Below are 16,408 nucleotides of genomic sequence, written 5' to 3' on the forward strand. Positions count from 1 at the left end.
AAACTGTCATGAAGGACCTCAAGACCTGGATCTTCGACTGATCCGGAGCTCCCCCCTCCCCCCAAAAAAAATGCCTTGAGACCCTCACGGGTGAGTAGTGTGCTTTATAAACCCCTGATTGATTGATTGATTGATTGAAAGTGGTGCCAAGAGGATACTGACACAACCACTGTTTCCCTATGCATAGAACGGTAAGTACAAAAGAAAGAAATCCTTTAAAAGGGGTTCCCAATTCGGGATCAAGAGGTTTCAAGAGTTCAACCAAATATCTCTCCGGAGAACCAACTGAGATAATGTTCACATAATTAAAAACATTTTCATAAAGTTTTTGTTAGAGATCAAATTCAACACTCTCACCAATTCTTTGAATATTCTGTAAGTCAGAGAAAAATGTTGTTCTCCAGACAGTACTTTAGACATGCTAGATATATATAATAGTCTGTTTGCAAGTCCTGATCAAGTTCTTCTTTCACATGTAATAAGAGGGAGCATTGGTATGCCAATGCACAGCTCTCAAAAACATGAGGCGGAAATACGTCATTCAAAAGGGAAGGCTATCCAATCTGGTTGAAGCTGAGGTACAGAAAGTAACAAAAGGTGTTTCACGGATTCTTCAAAACTTGAAAACTCTTACCCAATGTGGTCAATGCACATGGATCAACCGTTAGGACCATTAAAGTAAAACGTATTCCTCAAACCCATACATAATTGGGATAGCTTGTATCCACCATACCGAAAATGAAAAATTCTTAGCAGATTTGTTGATGTGTTGCATCTAAATGTTTCCCTATAACAATTTAGAGTCAACATCAACACACAGATACTGTGCTGCTCAATGTAATTTTAAACCAAGTTATTTATTTGGACCTTCGACAAGGACTCCAAAATGTTATTGTTTCCATAATCTAGCTCCAGTTTATTTGCCCAATACAAATCCACCGAAATCGGATCTATATTAATGGTGTTATCCGCCAGGATCCTTGATTTCCAGGGAGTACATCAATTTGTTGCAAAACCAAGAGGAGGTCAGAGATAGAAAGTAAGGGCAAAAATATAAGCCTGTGTATAACCACTTGTTTTATTGGGAAAACACCTGGTACACAGTGCTGAATGTTCCAATTTTGTATTAAGATAAACAAGTATACCACAAATGGTTTACAGAAAATAAAGCCTAATCTATCCCTATATCCAGACAGTAGGACTACAGTAAATTGCGACCTGCTCAATCAAATGATGTGCAGTAGTAGATAAAGCAATAATAAGGGAGATCCCTCTGATATTTACTCAGCAGCACAAACAGACAAGAATTATGCAGTTTATGGAGGTAGAAAACAAGTGCCGAGTTCTTATGTGGTTATAGAAATAAACCTGGTTTTCAATTTACACCATCCATTTGGCTAGGTGAGTCAGCAAAACACTGGATAGCGGGTTCCTTATTTGTGAGGAAGTGTAAAAATGCTTCGCTTCCAGGGTCCCGGAGCAAACCTGTTTACATTATTATTCCTATGTAAGGGTAGAAAGATGTGTTCCCAAAAGCCAGTTTGCATCTTTATGGCTTCATGTTCTCGATCAATACATTTGAGGCGGCATGATAGATCTTTAGTAGCTAACAGGACTGACCAAAGAATAAGTAAAGGATGAACCCTGGCACCTGCTGAGAAGCCTGGTAGGCAATAAATAGGTTAGAAAAAATGAGGGGGCTTTTAGCTTAGGACCGAGCATGAACATTGATATAACCAGTCTAGGTGAGAGAACTTAGGTGTAAGGGGGCACAACCTTTCAGAAAAGGTCACTGGGGGCCTTAGAGTCAGGGTCTTACGAACTGAGGAACAATTTAAAATGTCTTTAGGGAACTTCATCAAGGTGGATGTCCAATCCCTGTTGGCTGTGGAATGTGATTGTACGTTCCTCCTGAGACCCTCACTGATTGCACAGGGAAAAGGATAATATAATTTCTGAGGGACCCTCTGAGATGGTCAAGTGAAGCTAGTACATGTTGCAGTGGGAAATCAGTGTTCTCCAGGATGCTGGCCCTAATCTGTTATTCCTTATGGGGATAAAGGCCACCGCTCGTGGTGGCAATGAGACAGGGCATTTGCTAATGCAGCAGAGGCATCTTCTTTTGTGTCTTCACTGCAGGATGGATGATGATGTAGAATGCAGCCCATAGTAACTACCAGAGGCTGAGATCAATTCAAGCATCCACCCGTCATCTTTTTGCTTCTTTCACTTCATGGGCACTAAAAAGAGAGCATTTGGCAGCAGTGTTCACTTATACCTTCCCATCTTCATGGATTACTTTCTGCAGGTGAGTGGCCACAATCTTTAAAATAGTTCTAAGTGGACCACTACCATATGTTTTAATCTCACTCCTCTACTTATTACAATTACACTCACTAGTGCCCTCACACACACTGCACCTTATGGCAAAAGGAAAAAAGATCTCCTCTAAAAGGCCCCGTGAAGGGCGTAGATCGGGTATTGCAGTGCCGACCCGATAAGGAGCAGACCTGATAATGAAGCAAGACACCCCACTGGTGGAGGGTGTGTGAGGGTCCCTTTCCAAAAGGAGGAAATTTCCTCCTGCCCCTAATGTGTATTCCACTACAGACTAACCACACATCAACCTACAGTTTTCACTAGGAACTGCATACCTTTCTGCTTTGTATTACTTTCTTTAAAAAAAAACCAGACGGTTCCAGGAAAAGGCGACCTTTACAATCCAGTGTTTTTTTAGCATTAACCCTTAGTTTTTTGGTCTTTCCAAAAGTTGATAGTGAGGCTAGCAGACCTCCTATCTCCAGCAAAGGATGATTCTCATTTATTCTGGAAGAGCTCTGCAAAGCCGCCACATTAACTCATGCAAGGGTTCAATAAAGAGCTAGTATGCCTCCTTAGATTCTCGAGAGACCATGCAGTTCTTGAGTTTTCCATAAGCAGAGAGTCTTTCCCAGAGCTGAGGACCATCCAGGGAAGACTCTAGTGTTAATGAGCCGGGACAATATCAGTACGGGGGGAGGGGACCTTCTCCAATACTGTGGGCAGATTGATCAAATAATCTCATCTAAGCCTTAGGTGTGGATGTATGTGAGTAAAGGAATCCAAAGCTCATGGTTGTGGTAGGTACCGAGCAAGCAAAAAGTAAGTGATATGGTGACGACCGATCCATGGAAAAGATGTAATCCATAGTTACTACAGGTAAGGTATGCGCTCCTAATGTGCCCTCGTAAGACACTGCTCCCACATAAATACTGTAGAGCACTGAAGAAGAGTTTAAAATGACTTTAGCAGGACACACATAAAACCAATAAAGGAGCGTAGCTAAAAAATCTAAGGGAAAGTCAAAACACAATATTTTTCATATTCCCTCCTTACTCAAGTTGAGTGAAATTCAATTTAAAATGGTATTGGGATAATGCACAGAAGCATCTCTAATATGGATGAGAGGAGGAGTTCATCGGGAAAGGTCTAACAGCTTAAATGGGCACAAACAAGACTAAAGCACATATTGACTAATTGAGAACTTCAAAGACTGTCATAAGCCAGAAGAAATATAACAGATGAGTGGTAAGTAAGAAAAGAGGACAACATCATTAACTTTAGATGCAAAAGCAGGTATGTGGATAGTGCATGGTATTGGGCAGAATGCTGACAAGAAGAGGTAGGCAAACAGCAACAAAGAAAAGGTAGTACAGTTAGAATAGCTATAGCTATAATGGCTATATCAAAGACAACCAAGTGAACAAAAATCTTGTGAGGACAGGGATAGGAATTTTAGCAGAAGAGTAGATTGAATCAATAGAAAATAATGGTGTCCTTAAGGAACTGTGGAAAATAGATGGAAAGATGAGGAATAATATCTAAGTACCATGCACACGGAGAGTAACAAGCGAGATCAATCGAGAAGTGATGCAAATAACTTGAGAAAAATACAGAGGAATAAACAGGCTCTATAACAGCCAGGTACTCAATTTAAGATGCATTTAGAATCCAGTTCAGAGTTGTCATTGAGTGTAACTTTTGGTAAGATTGTAGTAAAGAGCTGAAGTAAAGTAGCGCTTCTAGAGGTGCGAACAGATGGAGCCCAAGTCCCAACACTATTTGTCCTAGCCCTCATTGAGCCCCATCACCATAGCTGCTGGCTGTGACAGGAGGGGACGCGGAAAAACTAACACCGTACCTTGCCACACACAATATTTTGTCTAACTGACTTTCATTGCAATATATATATCGACACTGACGAAGGATTGATTCCGAAACGCGTGTGTTACTTATCATGCATCTTGCCAAATAAACCAGCTTCAACGGTAACTTCCTGTGTGCTCGATTTCTGTTTAAATAGACAGAACTGGTAGCGTGGAGATATTTCGCGGTCACACCGCCACGATCGGGCACCCGCCCATGAGTTCCTCGGCTTTAATGGTGTACTCAGGAGCAGGATATATATATATATATCTATACTACTATTATAAAGAGAGAGCTGAAACCTTTGAGGCGGGTAATCTCAAGAAGTACAGCACCAGCCACAACACCCAATACAGCCTTGTAAAGGGGAGTTTCAGCAGATGGACATAGGCTATACAGCTGGCCACTATATACATTAGAAAGGTCAAGCAACCTTAGGGGTAAAGTAGTCCCTTGTGGGCGTTGGCGTCATGCTGTCAGCGATGGGCGTGTCAAAGTAGCGATGGGCTTCTCAAACTACACTTCACATTACTCCTTTGTGGGCGTCACCGTTGTCAGAGGGGCATGGCCGAAAACAAAAAACAAATAAAAAATGGGCGCGGATTTCACTGTGCGTGCCCATTCACGCTCCATTACTGATAACACTCACAGTACTTGCCGACTTGCCGCGCTAACTGCCGACTTGCCGCGCTAACAAAAACAAAGCTTTACTCATTTGTGAGCCTCGACATTGTCAGAGGGGGCTGGCCTAAAAAAAGGGGCGCGGTTTTAAGAAGCGCGGAATTCACTCGGCGCAACATTCACGCCTTTGTGGCCGTCACCGTTGTCAGAGGGGCCTGGGCCAAAACAAAAAACACAAAATTAATGGTCTTGGATTTCAATGTGCGCGCTCATTCACGCTCCATTACTGATAACACTCACAGTACTTGCGGCGATAACAAAAACAAACCTTTACTCATTTGTGAGCCTCGGCATTGTCAGAGGGGGCAGGCCTAAAAAAACGGGCACGGCTTTCAAAACCGCGGAATTCACTCTGCGCCACATAAATTAGGATTTACCATTACAAACATTGCACACACTACATTTCATCCCCGGACAATGTCGGTAAGGGCTGCTAGTATATATATATTTGGGTTGAGTGCTATTTAGTCATATGTTGATGGGCTATTGGCAATATGTAGTAGTCTGGGTTGAGTGCTAATTATATATTTGTTCTGGATAGCAGCAGTTTTGAGCAACATGCATTCTGGTGTATCTTTGGAGTTTGTGGCGTCTCATGAAATGATTTTTAGGGGGAGCACATATTGGGGGCTACACATCTATCTATCTATCTATCTATCTATCTATCTATCTATCTATCTATCTGGAATTGGAAATGGAACAAGATCTCCTACAACCAGCTCGACTCCTCCCTCAGCAGCTCCGCTGCTACCACCACAGATGATGACCCTACTGCCGCCACCCTTACCCTACACAAATGGACCACAGACTGCGCCTACACCATCGCCCCCTGCAAGAAATCCTCCAACCCTCATGCCAAGAAAGTCAGCTGGTTCTCCACTGAACTCTGGAATTCTAGACAAACCAGCAGATTCCTTAAAAACCTGTGGAGGAAATCCAAAACCTCAGCAGACCTCGACAACTGTAAAGCAGCCACCACCGCCCACCAAAAACTCACCAGGTACTCTAGGAATAAAGCACTCCAGGACAGAATCTCCACCCATGCACACAACAGTGAAGAACTCTTCTGCATCATCAAAGAGTTTTCCCAACCTAAAAGTGAGACTACCGACATCCAGGACCTCTGCGACAGACTTAGCACATTCCATTGTCATAAAATCAGGACCATCTATGACAACTTCGACAACAACAACATCCAGGAGGAACCCTCACCCACCGCTCCCTGCACCATACAGCCGACAATGGTCAGCTGAAGCGCCCTCAGCATCAAAGGCACCCTAAAGACTATGAAGACCACCTACTCTGGGACCCCTGTCCCCACCACATCTACCACAGAGCCGCAGACGTCATCGCCCCCAAGCTGCAAAGAATCATTAATCACTCCTTCAAGACCGCCTCCTTCCCTGATGACTATTGAAACAAGCCGAGATCAACCCTCTCCTGAAAAGACCTCAAGAATTTCAGACCGATCTCTTTACTTCTGTACCCGGCGAAAGTCATGGAAAAAGCTGTCAATAGCCAACTCGCCTCCTTCATTGACGAAAACCACATCGTTGACTCCTCTCAATCAGGCTTCAGGAAGAACCACGGCACTGAAACAGCCTTTATCACCGCAACAGATGACATCTGCTCCCTACTCAACAGAGGAGAGACTGTGGCCCTCATCCTCATAGACATCTCTGAGGCCTTCGACACAGTCTCACACCGCACGCTAGCCCGCAAACTCCACGACGCAGGAATCCAGAACAAAGCCCTTGGCTGGATCCGTTCATTCCTCTCCCGCATAACGCAAGTCAGACCCCCTCCTTTCCTCTCTGATCCCACACCAACAACCTGCGGAGTCCCGAAAGCATCCTCCATCAGCCCCACCCTGTTCAACATCTACATGGCCCCGCTCGTATCCATCGTCAGATCACACTCAACTCATCCTCTCCCTATCCAACAAACCCAACATCTCCAGGCACAGCTTTCAAAAAGGAATGGAAGCAGTCGTCAGGTGGATGAAGAACAGCTGCCTACAACTTAACACAGACAAAACTGAAATACTCATCAGAGGCCCACACCCCGATGCCTGGAATGATACCTGGTGACCCCTACCCTCAGAAACCCACCCACGGACCACACCGAATTATTCTGGACTCCGAACTCAAAATGGACTGCCAAATCAACGCCATCACCTCATCCTGTTTTCACACCCTCCGTCTCCTATGTAAGTCCTTCAACTGGATTCCCCTCAAACACAGGAAAAACATCACCCATGCCCTCATCATCAGCATACTGGACTGTAGCGAAGCACTCTATGTCGGGATCAACAAGAACCTCACCAGCAAACTCGAGAACATCCAGAATGCTTCCGCCAGACTAGTCCTCAACCTACGGCGCCACTGCCACATCACTCAACACCTGCAGGAACTACACTGGCTCCTCATTGAGAAGAGAATCACCTTCAAACTTCTCATTCACACCCACATAGCCCTCCACAACACCAGTCCCGCCTACATGAACCACCACCTCTCGTCCTACGCACCACAAAGATCCCTCCGCTCAGCCCAGCTCTCCCTTGCGATGGTGCCATGCATGAAAAAGACCAGAACAGGAGGCCGCTATTTCTCCTTCCACGGGGCGAAAGCATGGAACACCCTCCCTCTCCACCTCCGTCAGACACCAACTCTCTCTAAGTTCCTGAAGGACTTCAAGACCTGGCTCTTTGACAAATCACCGCAAGCATCCAGGAGCTGCACGGACCTTGAAGGGTCTTGAAGGACCACAGGACCTGACCTTTTCGACGAATCTCTGTGAGCATTCAGGAGCTGCGTGCCCCTCTGCCCCCAGCGCCTTGAGACCCTTTCGGGTGAGTAGCTGCACTTAACAAACCCATGATTGATTGATTTGATAGGCCAACGTGGAAGGCTGGAAGAGAAACGCTGGACCCAGCCTAACCTACACCTGAACAGGCTGTGTCCTGTCCCCGCACAAAGAACTGCATACCACCCTGTAGTGAGTCTGGAGCCAGGACAGGAAGGGATGACCTCATTGCACTTCAAATATCAGTCTTTGAAGTCTCAACCACTTCAAAGGCAAAAATGGCCACTGACACCATCACTCCAGTACACTTCTGGACCTGTGAAGTCTCTGCCAGGAAGAATAACTGTTGTGCTGATGAAAGGGCTGTCACTCTGCTGGTCTGCTACTTTGCTGATCTCCTGCTTTGCTGTGCTGCCCTGCTGCCTGCTGGTTCCCGCCCTGGGTGAGAAGGACTGGACCTGCATCACTTGAACACAGACTGACTCCAAGGGCTAGCTGACTGGCCTACTGATCTGAAGTCACAGGGACATAAGACTTCCAACCACCCTGCTTCTGCACCTGGACTCTGCCATCTGTGCGTCTACCCTACCAAGTAGTGTCCGCCAGTCCTGGACCATTGGAAGTGGGCCTGAGATGTTTGTTTCAGCAGAACAGATGCAAACGCTATTGAACTGACGCATTGCAGCTTCTGCGCAGCTAAGAACCGCTGTATTGCCTCTGCTGCATGGATCGGAACCAAAGCATCACCTTTGCTGCAAGGATCGGCACAGACGCATCGCCTACGGAATAAGCATTTGTCTCAGCGCAAGGTCCTCGCATCTTGTTGACAACTGTCTTGGCGCCGAATCTCCAGATCACAGCTTACTGCTAATCGGAGCAAATGCATTGCTGCTGCAGCACGGATCAGGACCAAAGTATTGCTACCACTACGTGGATCAACACCAAAGCATCGCTTCGGCTGCACCCCACATCTGAGACGTCAACGCAGCGAGGATTAGGGTACTTTTGTTCAGAGGACCTCAGTAAGTCCCTGTATCCAGCCTCTGCTGAATCACAGTCGGCCTGAACTTTTGACTTTGTACTCGTCCGATGCTTCCATATATCCCACATAAACACTCATTGTTTCTAAGCACTATTTTACAGTTTATTCTTTAAAAATTCATATATCAAGTCACACCTTTTGGATCTTTGTCATTTTGTTCTTGTTTTATTCATTAAATTAAGAGCTAATTTTCTAACCTGGTGTAGAATCTTTCTGTGCAGTGTTTTCACTGTTTTACTGTTTGAAGAGTTGTGCAAATACTTTACACATTGCCTCAAAAGACAAGCCTGACTGCTCTGTGCCAAGCTACCAGAGGGTGAGCGCAGGTTAATTTAGGGTTTGCCTGCCTCTTGCCCTGATTAGGATGTAGTTGCTATTTGACTAGGGCTCATACATGGAACAATTGGGGTCTTCTCTTTTTCATTGACTCATACACCAGTCGGCCTAGAACCCAATTTGTAACACAACTTTAACCACGCCCAATAAAATATCCAGCCAACAATAAGAATACAACGCAGTAGCCTGCTAATACCACAATGACATGCCACTATTTCCCCAAAAGCACAGTGGGAAACTGCTAGACCCTCATCCTGATTCCCAGTTCGTCGTGAGAACAGAAGCACATTAATTCATAACCAACACCTCTAATGCTCTCATAGAGTCAGCATCCTCAGTACAAAACTCAACTCACTTGAATCCTCTCCAGTGCACCCCAATTTACTCCTAACACCTCAATACGCACTCCAATTGATCATCAGTAAAATAGATACCTATAGCACCAAGATATACAGCTCAACATCTGTACCCAATGCAGAGGACAATTAACTGCTAGGACCCCAATTAAACAGAAGTAACACAAGACAAACCACAAGTGAAAGCTAGTGCAGTAGGTCCAGCACAGTATCCGAGTATAAAACAAATTTATTTTCAGTGTCATTATACAGAATTCACAATTCATATGTGCATTATGCAGTCCAATTCACAGTCCGTACGCAAATATACAAACAATTTAATTTTGTTTTCATTTATTTAAGCACTTTTTCTCAAATCTGTGTGTCAAATGTTTAAAACATAAAACAAGATATATTTTTTTAATTTACCCGGGATCATTATTCCATGTTAGTTTGTCAGTGACTTAAGTAAAGTATTCCAAGTGCTTTAAATGTCTATCAACTTTCCAGCATTCATAGTGCAGTGAGAGTTGTTCACTGAGCATGGCCAAGATGGCAGCCGAAGAACATCAGCCACAGTCAGTCATTCTTTTTCTACCATGTCTGCTTGGCTTTTTGCCTCTATGACCCATCTGCTTTTCGTCACTTCTTACTCCATTTCCTTCACTTTTTTCTCTCTTCTCAAATCTAGAGCCCTATAGGGTTCTCGAATAGGCATCCATCCGGCAACCAGAGGCTCATCTTATGGCCACAGCTCAAGCGGTCTGGCGTCATTCGCCTCAATATCAACTAACGGAAAAATTGAAGAAATTACGGTAAAAATAACTTCCCTCAGTGCGATTCAGGCACTAGCTATAACAACCATAAATAATCAGCTTACTCAACCACTATTTATTATAAATACATACATACACCCGAAGCACAGACAATCAGGGGCAAGGGAACTCTTCAGCGAATTGGCAAGACTTATGGAGGAAAGGGAAATGGAGAATATACTTGTGGCAGGTGACTTCCACCTTCATCTCTTTAGAGAGAAACCAGTCGACGATATGACAAAGGAAATGGACCTTGCGTGGGAAATCCCAAACCAATCCATTCCTCTCCAAACAAACATACAAAATGCTCAAATCAGCTATTGATAAACCTCGAGCAGATAAATTTGAGAGTACTCAATGGTTGATTCGCAGTGGATACACCACCAGCTCCACCATATTTCTCCTCAAGCACTTCCTCTCACCTCGACTTCATTCTCGCGACCCTACCACTGTTTGAAATAATCAGCTCGTTCAAGGAGGGTGGTAGTGGCCAAAGTGACCATCTGCCATTAGAAGTGAAACTATGCATGTCCTGCAGGAACAAAGTAGCAGAAAGAAGATACATCGGTACAGAGTACACCTCAAACTACAGACGAATAAGGTGTAAGATTGACGCGGCTGAGGAATTATCAACCAGTGCAAAACCAATCATGCACCAGATGTCTAGCTCAGACTAAAACCCACTAGATGCCTGGGGACAATTCATAATGGAACTCGGAGCAAAACACGCCACAGAGCTAAAAACTGAAAAAAGGGAACACACCACGGAACATAGTCGGAAAAGTAATAACACCAGAGATAAAAACATTAAAACGGGAAATAAACCAGACTCTGAGACAGCTCCGTAAAGATCCAAACAATGAAGCTCCGCAAAAGGAGCTGCGCACTCTAAGAGCACAGCTAAAGAAGAAGACCTGGGAAAGGAAAAGGCAACTGAACGACAACCTCTGGGTAAAAATTGTACACAATTCGAAACAGAAGAACAGCACCAGATTCTGGAAATTAATTCACACCCTCCAACGGCAAGGTCACAAAGACATCAACTCTAACATCTCCTAATTAGACTGGGCAAACTACTTATCAGCTCACTTCAATACCGAAAACCTAGCGGGGTACTCACCCAGAGGCGGAGCCCGGACAACTGGTCTGCATCAGAGCTCTGACAAAACTGGCATATTCAACAACGAAGCGATCAATGTCCACACAAGGAAATTACCCCTGCACTACATCGCAACACTGGACGAGGAAGCAACAACAAGACTCGCACCAATTATAAATAGAGAGGAAAACATACACTCAGAAATAGCGGCTAGGATCAGGACACAAATCTTAAAAGGCAAACTCGAGGGTGCCCCTGGCCCTAATGGGATCCCGTCAATAATATATAAACAAGACGCTGACCTTTGGAGTAACACCTTGACACCAGTCTTCCAGGAAATAAGGGAAACAGTAATATGGCCAATAACCTGGAGTGGCTCCATAATAAACCCGATTTATAAAAAGGGTGAAAGGAACAACCCAAGCAGCTATCGACTGATAGCCCTAATTGATACTGAGGCAAAGTATTATGCGGGCCTTGTCCTGGGCAAACGTAAAGCACATCATTCCAGCTACCCAAACCGGATTCTGCAGAGGCCAGGGTACAGCGACCAACATCATGGCGCTAACTCTTCTGACAAATGCGGTAAAATCCACCATTATTTCTGTGCTTTATTGATTATAGCGCCGCGTTCGACCATGTAGACCGGAGCAAACTTTGGCAGAAGCTGGAAAGATGGGGGATCCCAGGCCCACTCCTACAGCAGCTGATTATGCTACATACCAACACCTGGGTTAAGATCAAACTGGGCTCCGGTACGCACATTTCAAGGCAAATCAGCACCACCAAAGGCTTGAAACAAGGCTGCGTCCTAGCCCCTATGCTGTTCAACCTTTTTCTCGCAGATCTCCCTGGTGAACTGGAGAAAAATCCCATGCCCCGCGGCTGGGCGACACCACACTCTCAAACCTCTTATATGCTGATGACTTGGTCCTCATTAGCCGGTCTCCTATTGGTCTCCAACATCTTTTGGACACAACCAACACATTTTCCATAAACAACTCACTAAATATCAACTTAAATAAAAAAAAGTTATGACAATGAATTACAACAAAAAAAGGAAACTCGCTTGGTTTCTGGATGGACAGAGGCTAGATCAGGTAGCCACTTATATATACCTAGGCGTTCTTATAGATAGTAGAGGCTCATTCAGGCACCAACTAGAGGCCATTTGTCGGAAGGGCACAACATTCTATCTGTCGATAAAGCCCTTGAAGAAAGCTCTCCCAGACCGGTCATTGGACCCCCTTCTGCAGGTGATAAGAGCGCGTTTACTACCCATACTCACGTATGGCAGCGAATCCATGCAAGGAAAAGACGCCACAACACTTGACAACACCATTAGTCGTGCATATAGGGCAATATTCCATCTACCTACCTACACATCGCCCACTCAAATCCGCCTCGAATTCGGGCTACAGAAACAAACGGTGGAGAGAAGAGGTGCATATATTAAAAGTTGGCGGAAAATAAGAGATGCTGACCATGGATCCTTAAACGCCCAACTTTGGACGGAACTTTCCACTAGAGACAACTCACCCGCAAGGAATTATTTTCAAGAATCACTGGAGATCTCGCGATTAACAAACCTCTGGGAGTCATCGACAGACCTCAAAACCTTCAAAAAAGTGGTAACGAAAGTAACCAAGATGATTTCATCTATAGAGGATAAAGACACCCTGGCTAAGAGGGCCCATGGATGGGCCGTGTTGAAAGACTACAACGCTCTGAAGCCACAAGAATATCTAAAAATGGGCCTCACGCAGACAATAAAAAATAAGTTCTTAAACATGCGCCTTGGTGTTATACCCATACTACCACATTTGGCACCTTGGAAAAGGGAAAGCTCAGCAAACTGTTGCCAACTCTGCTCATCAGGAAAAGAGGACCTTATTCACATAATTTACATCTGTTCGAACCTCATGGACATAAGGCGATCCCTACTTCGGGTCCTATGGAACCAGAAGGGCATAACAAGTTGCAGGCAGGCTGTGATACTGTGTTTTAATTCTGAAGTGACTCAGTTAAACTGCAGATTAACAAAATTCTTTGATGTAGTGGCTAAAAGACTCAAGAAACAGTCACATGGTTCACCTAAAGCACTAGCCAAGCCAAAGCTGTGCTAAGTCCCTCGGAGTACTTTGTTCCCTTAATCTCTATGGCCTTTACCAAAACATATCGTGACTTTTAAGATCTTAATTAGCTCTTCTTATATTTTAACTGTAACCATGGTTTTACTTTTATACATTTGCATGTTTTACATTGTGAGTTTTTATTAACTGTACAATAAACAAACCTAACCGAATAGGCATCCTATGCCCTTTCCAAATTTTTTATTTTTTGTGGGGACAGGGGGGGTGCTGTGTAGGAGTGATGATAATTACTTAGGGGGCCTGTAATGCTTTATTAAGCACTCTTGGAAAGGATAAAGGGAACTGAAGAGGTTTGAGAGAAGAGAACACCAATTGACTGAAGACTAAGGACCCTTTAGAATATATATAAATAGAATAATCTGGAACTTAATAAAGTTAAAATAATAAGAGTTTTGTTCAACCCAAAAGTGCATATGTTGCCAAAAGAGCAAATTCTAAAATTGGTTCGAACTCAGTAACTAGGACCAAGACCTTTGTTAGTTTGAATTTGCGTTATTGATCACCAGTTCCGCATATTGTTAATAGGGTTCAGTATGAAGGATGATGGGAAAAGGAGCATGAAAATGAAGAAAAATGAGTAGAATAGACTGGAACGGTAGAAAAACAGCGAGGACTGAGAAGATCATTCGGATGTCCACAGGAATGCACTCGGAGACACCAAATCGAAAGGCCTGGAAATACCCGGAGGACAGGCTCATTACATTTCTGTCACATAATCTAAACTTCTCTATATACGGGCAACACTTTCAGAACACGCATTACAAACATAAACGCTCTGCCATCTCAAAATGTGTGTGGCTACTCACCACAAAGTGCTGTCAGCAGCAGGAGAGTGAGGGGGACAGCCATGGTGCTACTTCAGATTGCAGATGGGAAATATTTCAGAAGAGTGCCATCAGAAGTGAAGAAATGCTAAACTTGCTTCCGTGTGGGAGTGTTTACTTCAGCCTCCCTGTTTTTTTTTTAGCATTACCCTTTTTCTGAAACAGGCTTGCAACATCCAGAAAAGCCCAATTTCCTCTATGAGCTTCACTTATTCGAAGAAGCGAGGCTCACGGCCTAAACAGCAACTCTATTTATATTTTTGTAATCACATGGTGTTCAGAGAAGGAACTAGTTATAAAACCACTCATGAGCTTCACAGAACAAGCAAAATAACTATCCACTTCCTCTGTCATAGACGTAAAAGGATGACCTAGCCTTTGTTTATGAAGGCGTTCCTTAATGGAGAAGGAATAAAGCTGCTTTAAGACTCCTCGGGAAACAGAATAAGCTATAATGCCACGGGAATATGAAAAATATACCCTATAAGAGAACCAAAATCTGCAATGAACAGTCATTCTTAAATTCAAGAGACATCTATTCACCCACCGCTTGTCCGCTAGCAAGCAAGTCTATACCCTCGGGTGACGCTGACTACTGTAGTACAATACAGGAACTGACGTTATTCGTGGACTTACGACTTTTTAAAACTTTTACATCGAGCAAATTATTTTAATGCATTCTGCACTTTGCATCATGGTCATCATCTTACATGTAACTGTTAAAGACACAGCCAATGTAGAGTCAAAAGGATATTCAACATTATACCACTTCTTCCAAAATATGTCTGTGTGTGCTGTAGAATTGTGAAAAAAGCACCCATTTACCCTTGGGGCAAAAAAAGCACTCAGATAAACCTGCAGTTGAGCAGCCGAATCCTGAAAGACAGATTCAGTTTCAGAAGGTACCTTCCTAAAACTTTCAGGTCAGTCCTGAGCCTCCAAATGCAAGTGTATGTTATTTATGAAATCTGCATTTAAAAGGTCACACGATAAGTTTAACATGAAATGTTCCCATAACTAATGGCATGTATGTAATAATGTTTTAATTACTGTTAGAAATTGTGTTTCTGGTTGGAAGAGGTATGCACCCTGGCCAAGCAGGAACCACAGTCCTAGTTAGGGAACACTAGATACACACTAAAAGATAACCCTGCTCACCCTTTGGTAGCTTGGCACAGAGCACTCAGGCTTATCTGGAGAGGCAATGTGTAAAGTATTTGTGCAACACACACTCATAGTAACACAATGAAAACACCACAAAATACTCCACACCAGGTGCGTGGCCATGTGGCCTTGAAGCTCCAACAAACTCGGCCCCGTCGCATTGGGAATGGGCCGCAATCTGCATCCCTAAACATCAGGAGTGCCCTCCAACAACCTCAGCCATACTCAACCTTCAATTTAGCAGCTTGGGGTTTCTGAGCGCAGTCCATGCACCGGATTGGCACAGAGCAACAAGTGGCCCGGACCATGACTCGGAGGCCTGGAGGTGACAGGGGCCGCGGGTGAGCCTGAGGCACAAGAACGCTTGGCCTCGCCGAGCTGTCCAAGATGCTCCTATCACCATCTCTCTCCCCGCCTGCGATAACACAGTGGGGAGCCATTCGGACGTGACATCTGGGGGCCGTGCTGCACATTGGACCAGGCCCGTAGACGCCGTTGTGCTAAATTATGGCACCCTAATGCAGCGGTACAGAGACACCTGACACCCTGCTCCTAGCGAACTGACCTGGTTGTAGCACCTACTGCACACATCACCTGCCAGTAAGATGCCCCTGCTGTAGCAGGGATTGCCACGCGTGGCAGCTGACCCCGCTTGTGCACCAGTACCTGCCCAGGAACCCTGCATTTGCCACTGCGCCTCCATGACTCAGGCCTACCGGGTGCGTCCCACCAGTCCTCGCTGCGCTCCTGGTAACTGCCGCCTGGGCTCTATTTAACTGATAGAGGCGTCTCACAACTCGGTCCGTCTCCCTGCTACTTGCCAGAATCAGGTCTCACTCTTCCTGCTGACATTGACCAGCAGCAACACTGACTGGGTCCTCCCTTCACGCACCATATGGGGTGGAACACTTTGTGGACAGTGGCGATAAACTCCCATTGACTAAACCAGCCTTGCCGTCCACGTCTCTC

The 16,408-nt window shown here is 44.7% G+C and overlaps 1 protein-coding gene across 2 annotated transcripts in view; it reads right to left on the reverse strand.

The window, feature by feature from the left end:
• Positions 1-14,350, reverse strand: part of LOC144821270 (uncharacterized) — a 715,860-nt gene extending 701,510 nt beyond the window's left edge. For both annotated transcript variants that reach the window (XM_078678101.1, XM_078678100.1), the window contains exon 1: positions 14,258-14,350. In XM_078678101.1, the coding sequence (XP_078534227.1) occupies positions 14,258-14,300 (43 nt within the window). In that variant the 5' untranslated portion in view covers positions 14,301-14,350. The remainder of the gene's footprint in view (positions 1-14,257) is intronic.
• Positions 14,351-16,408: the final 2,058 nt, after the last annotated feature.

The sequence above is a fragment of the Lissotriton helveticus genome, chromosome 2_2 (genome assembly GCF_964261635.1).
Source record: "Lissotriton helveticus chromosome 2_2, aLisHel1.1, whole genome shotgun sequence".
Classification (NCBI taxonomy): domain Eukaryota; kingdom Metazoa; phylum Chordata; class Amphibia; order Caudata; family Salamandridae; genus Lissotriton; species Lissotriton helveticus.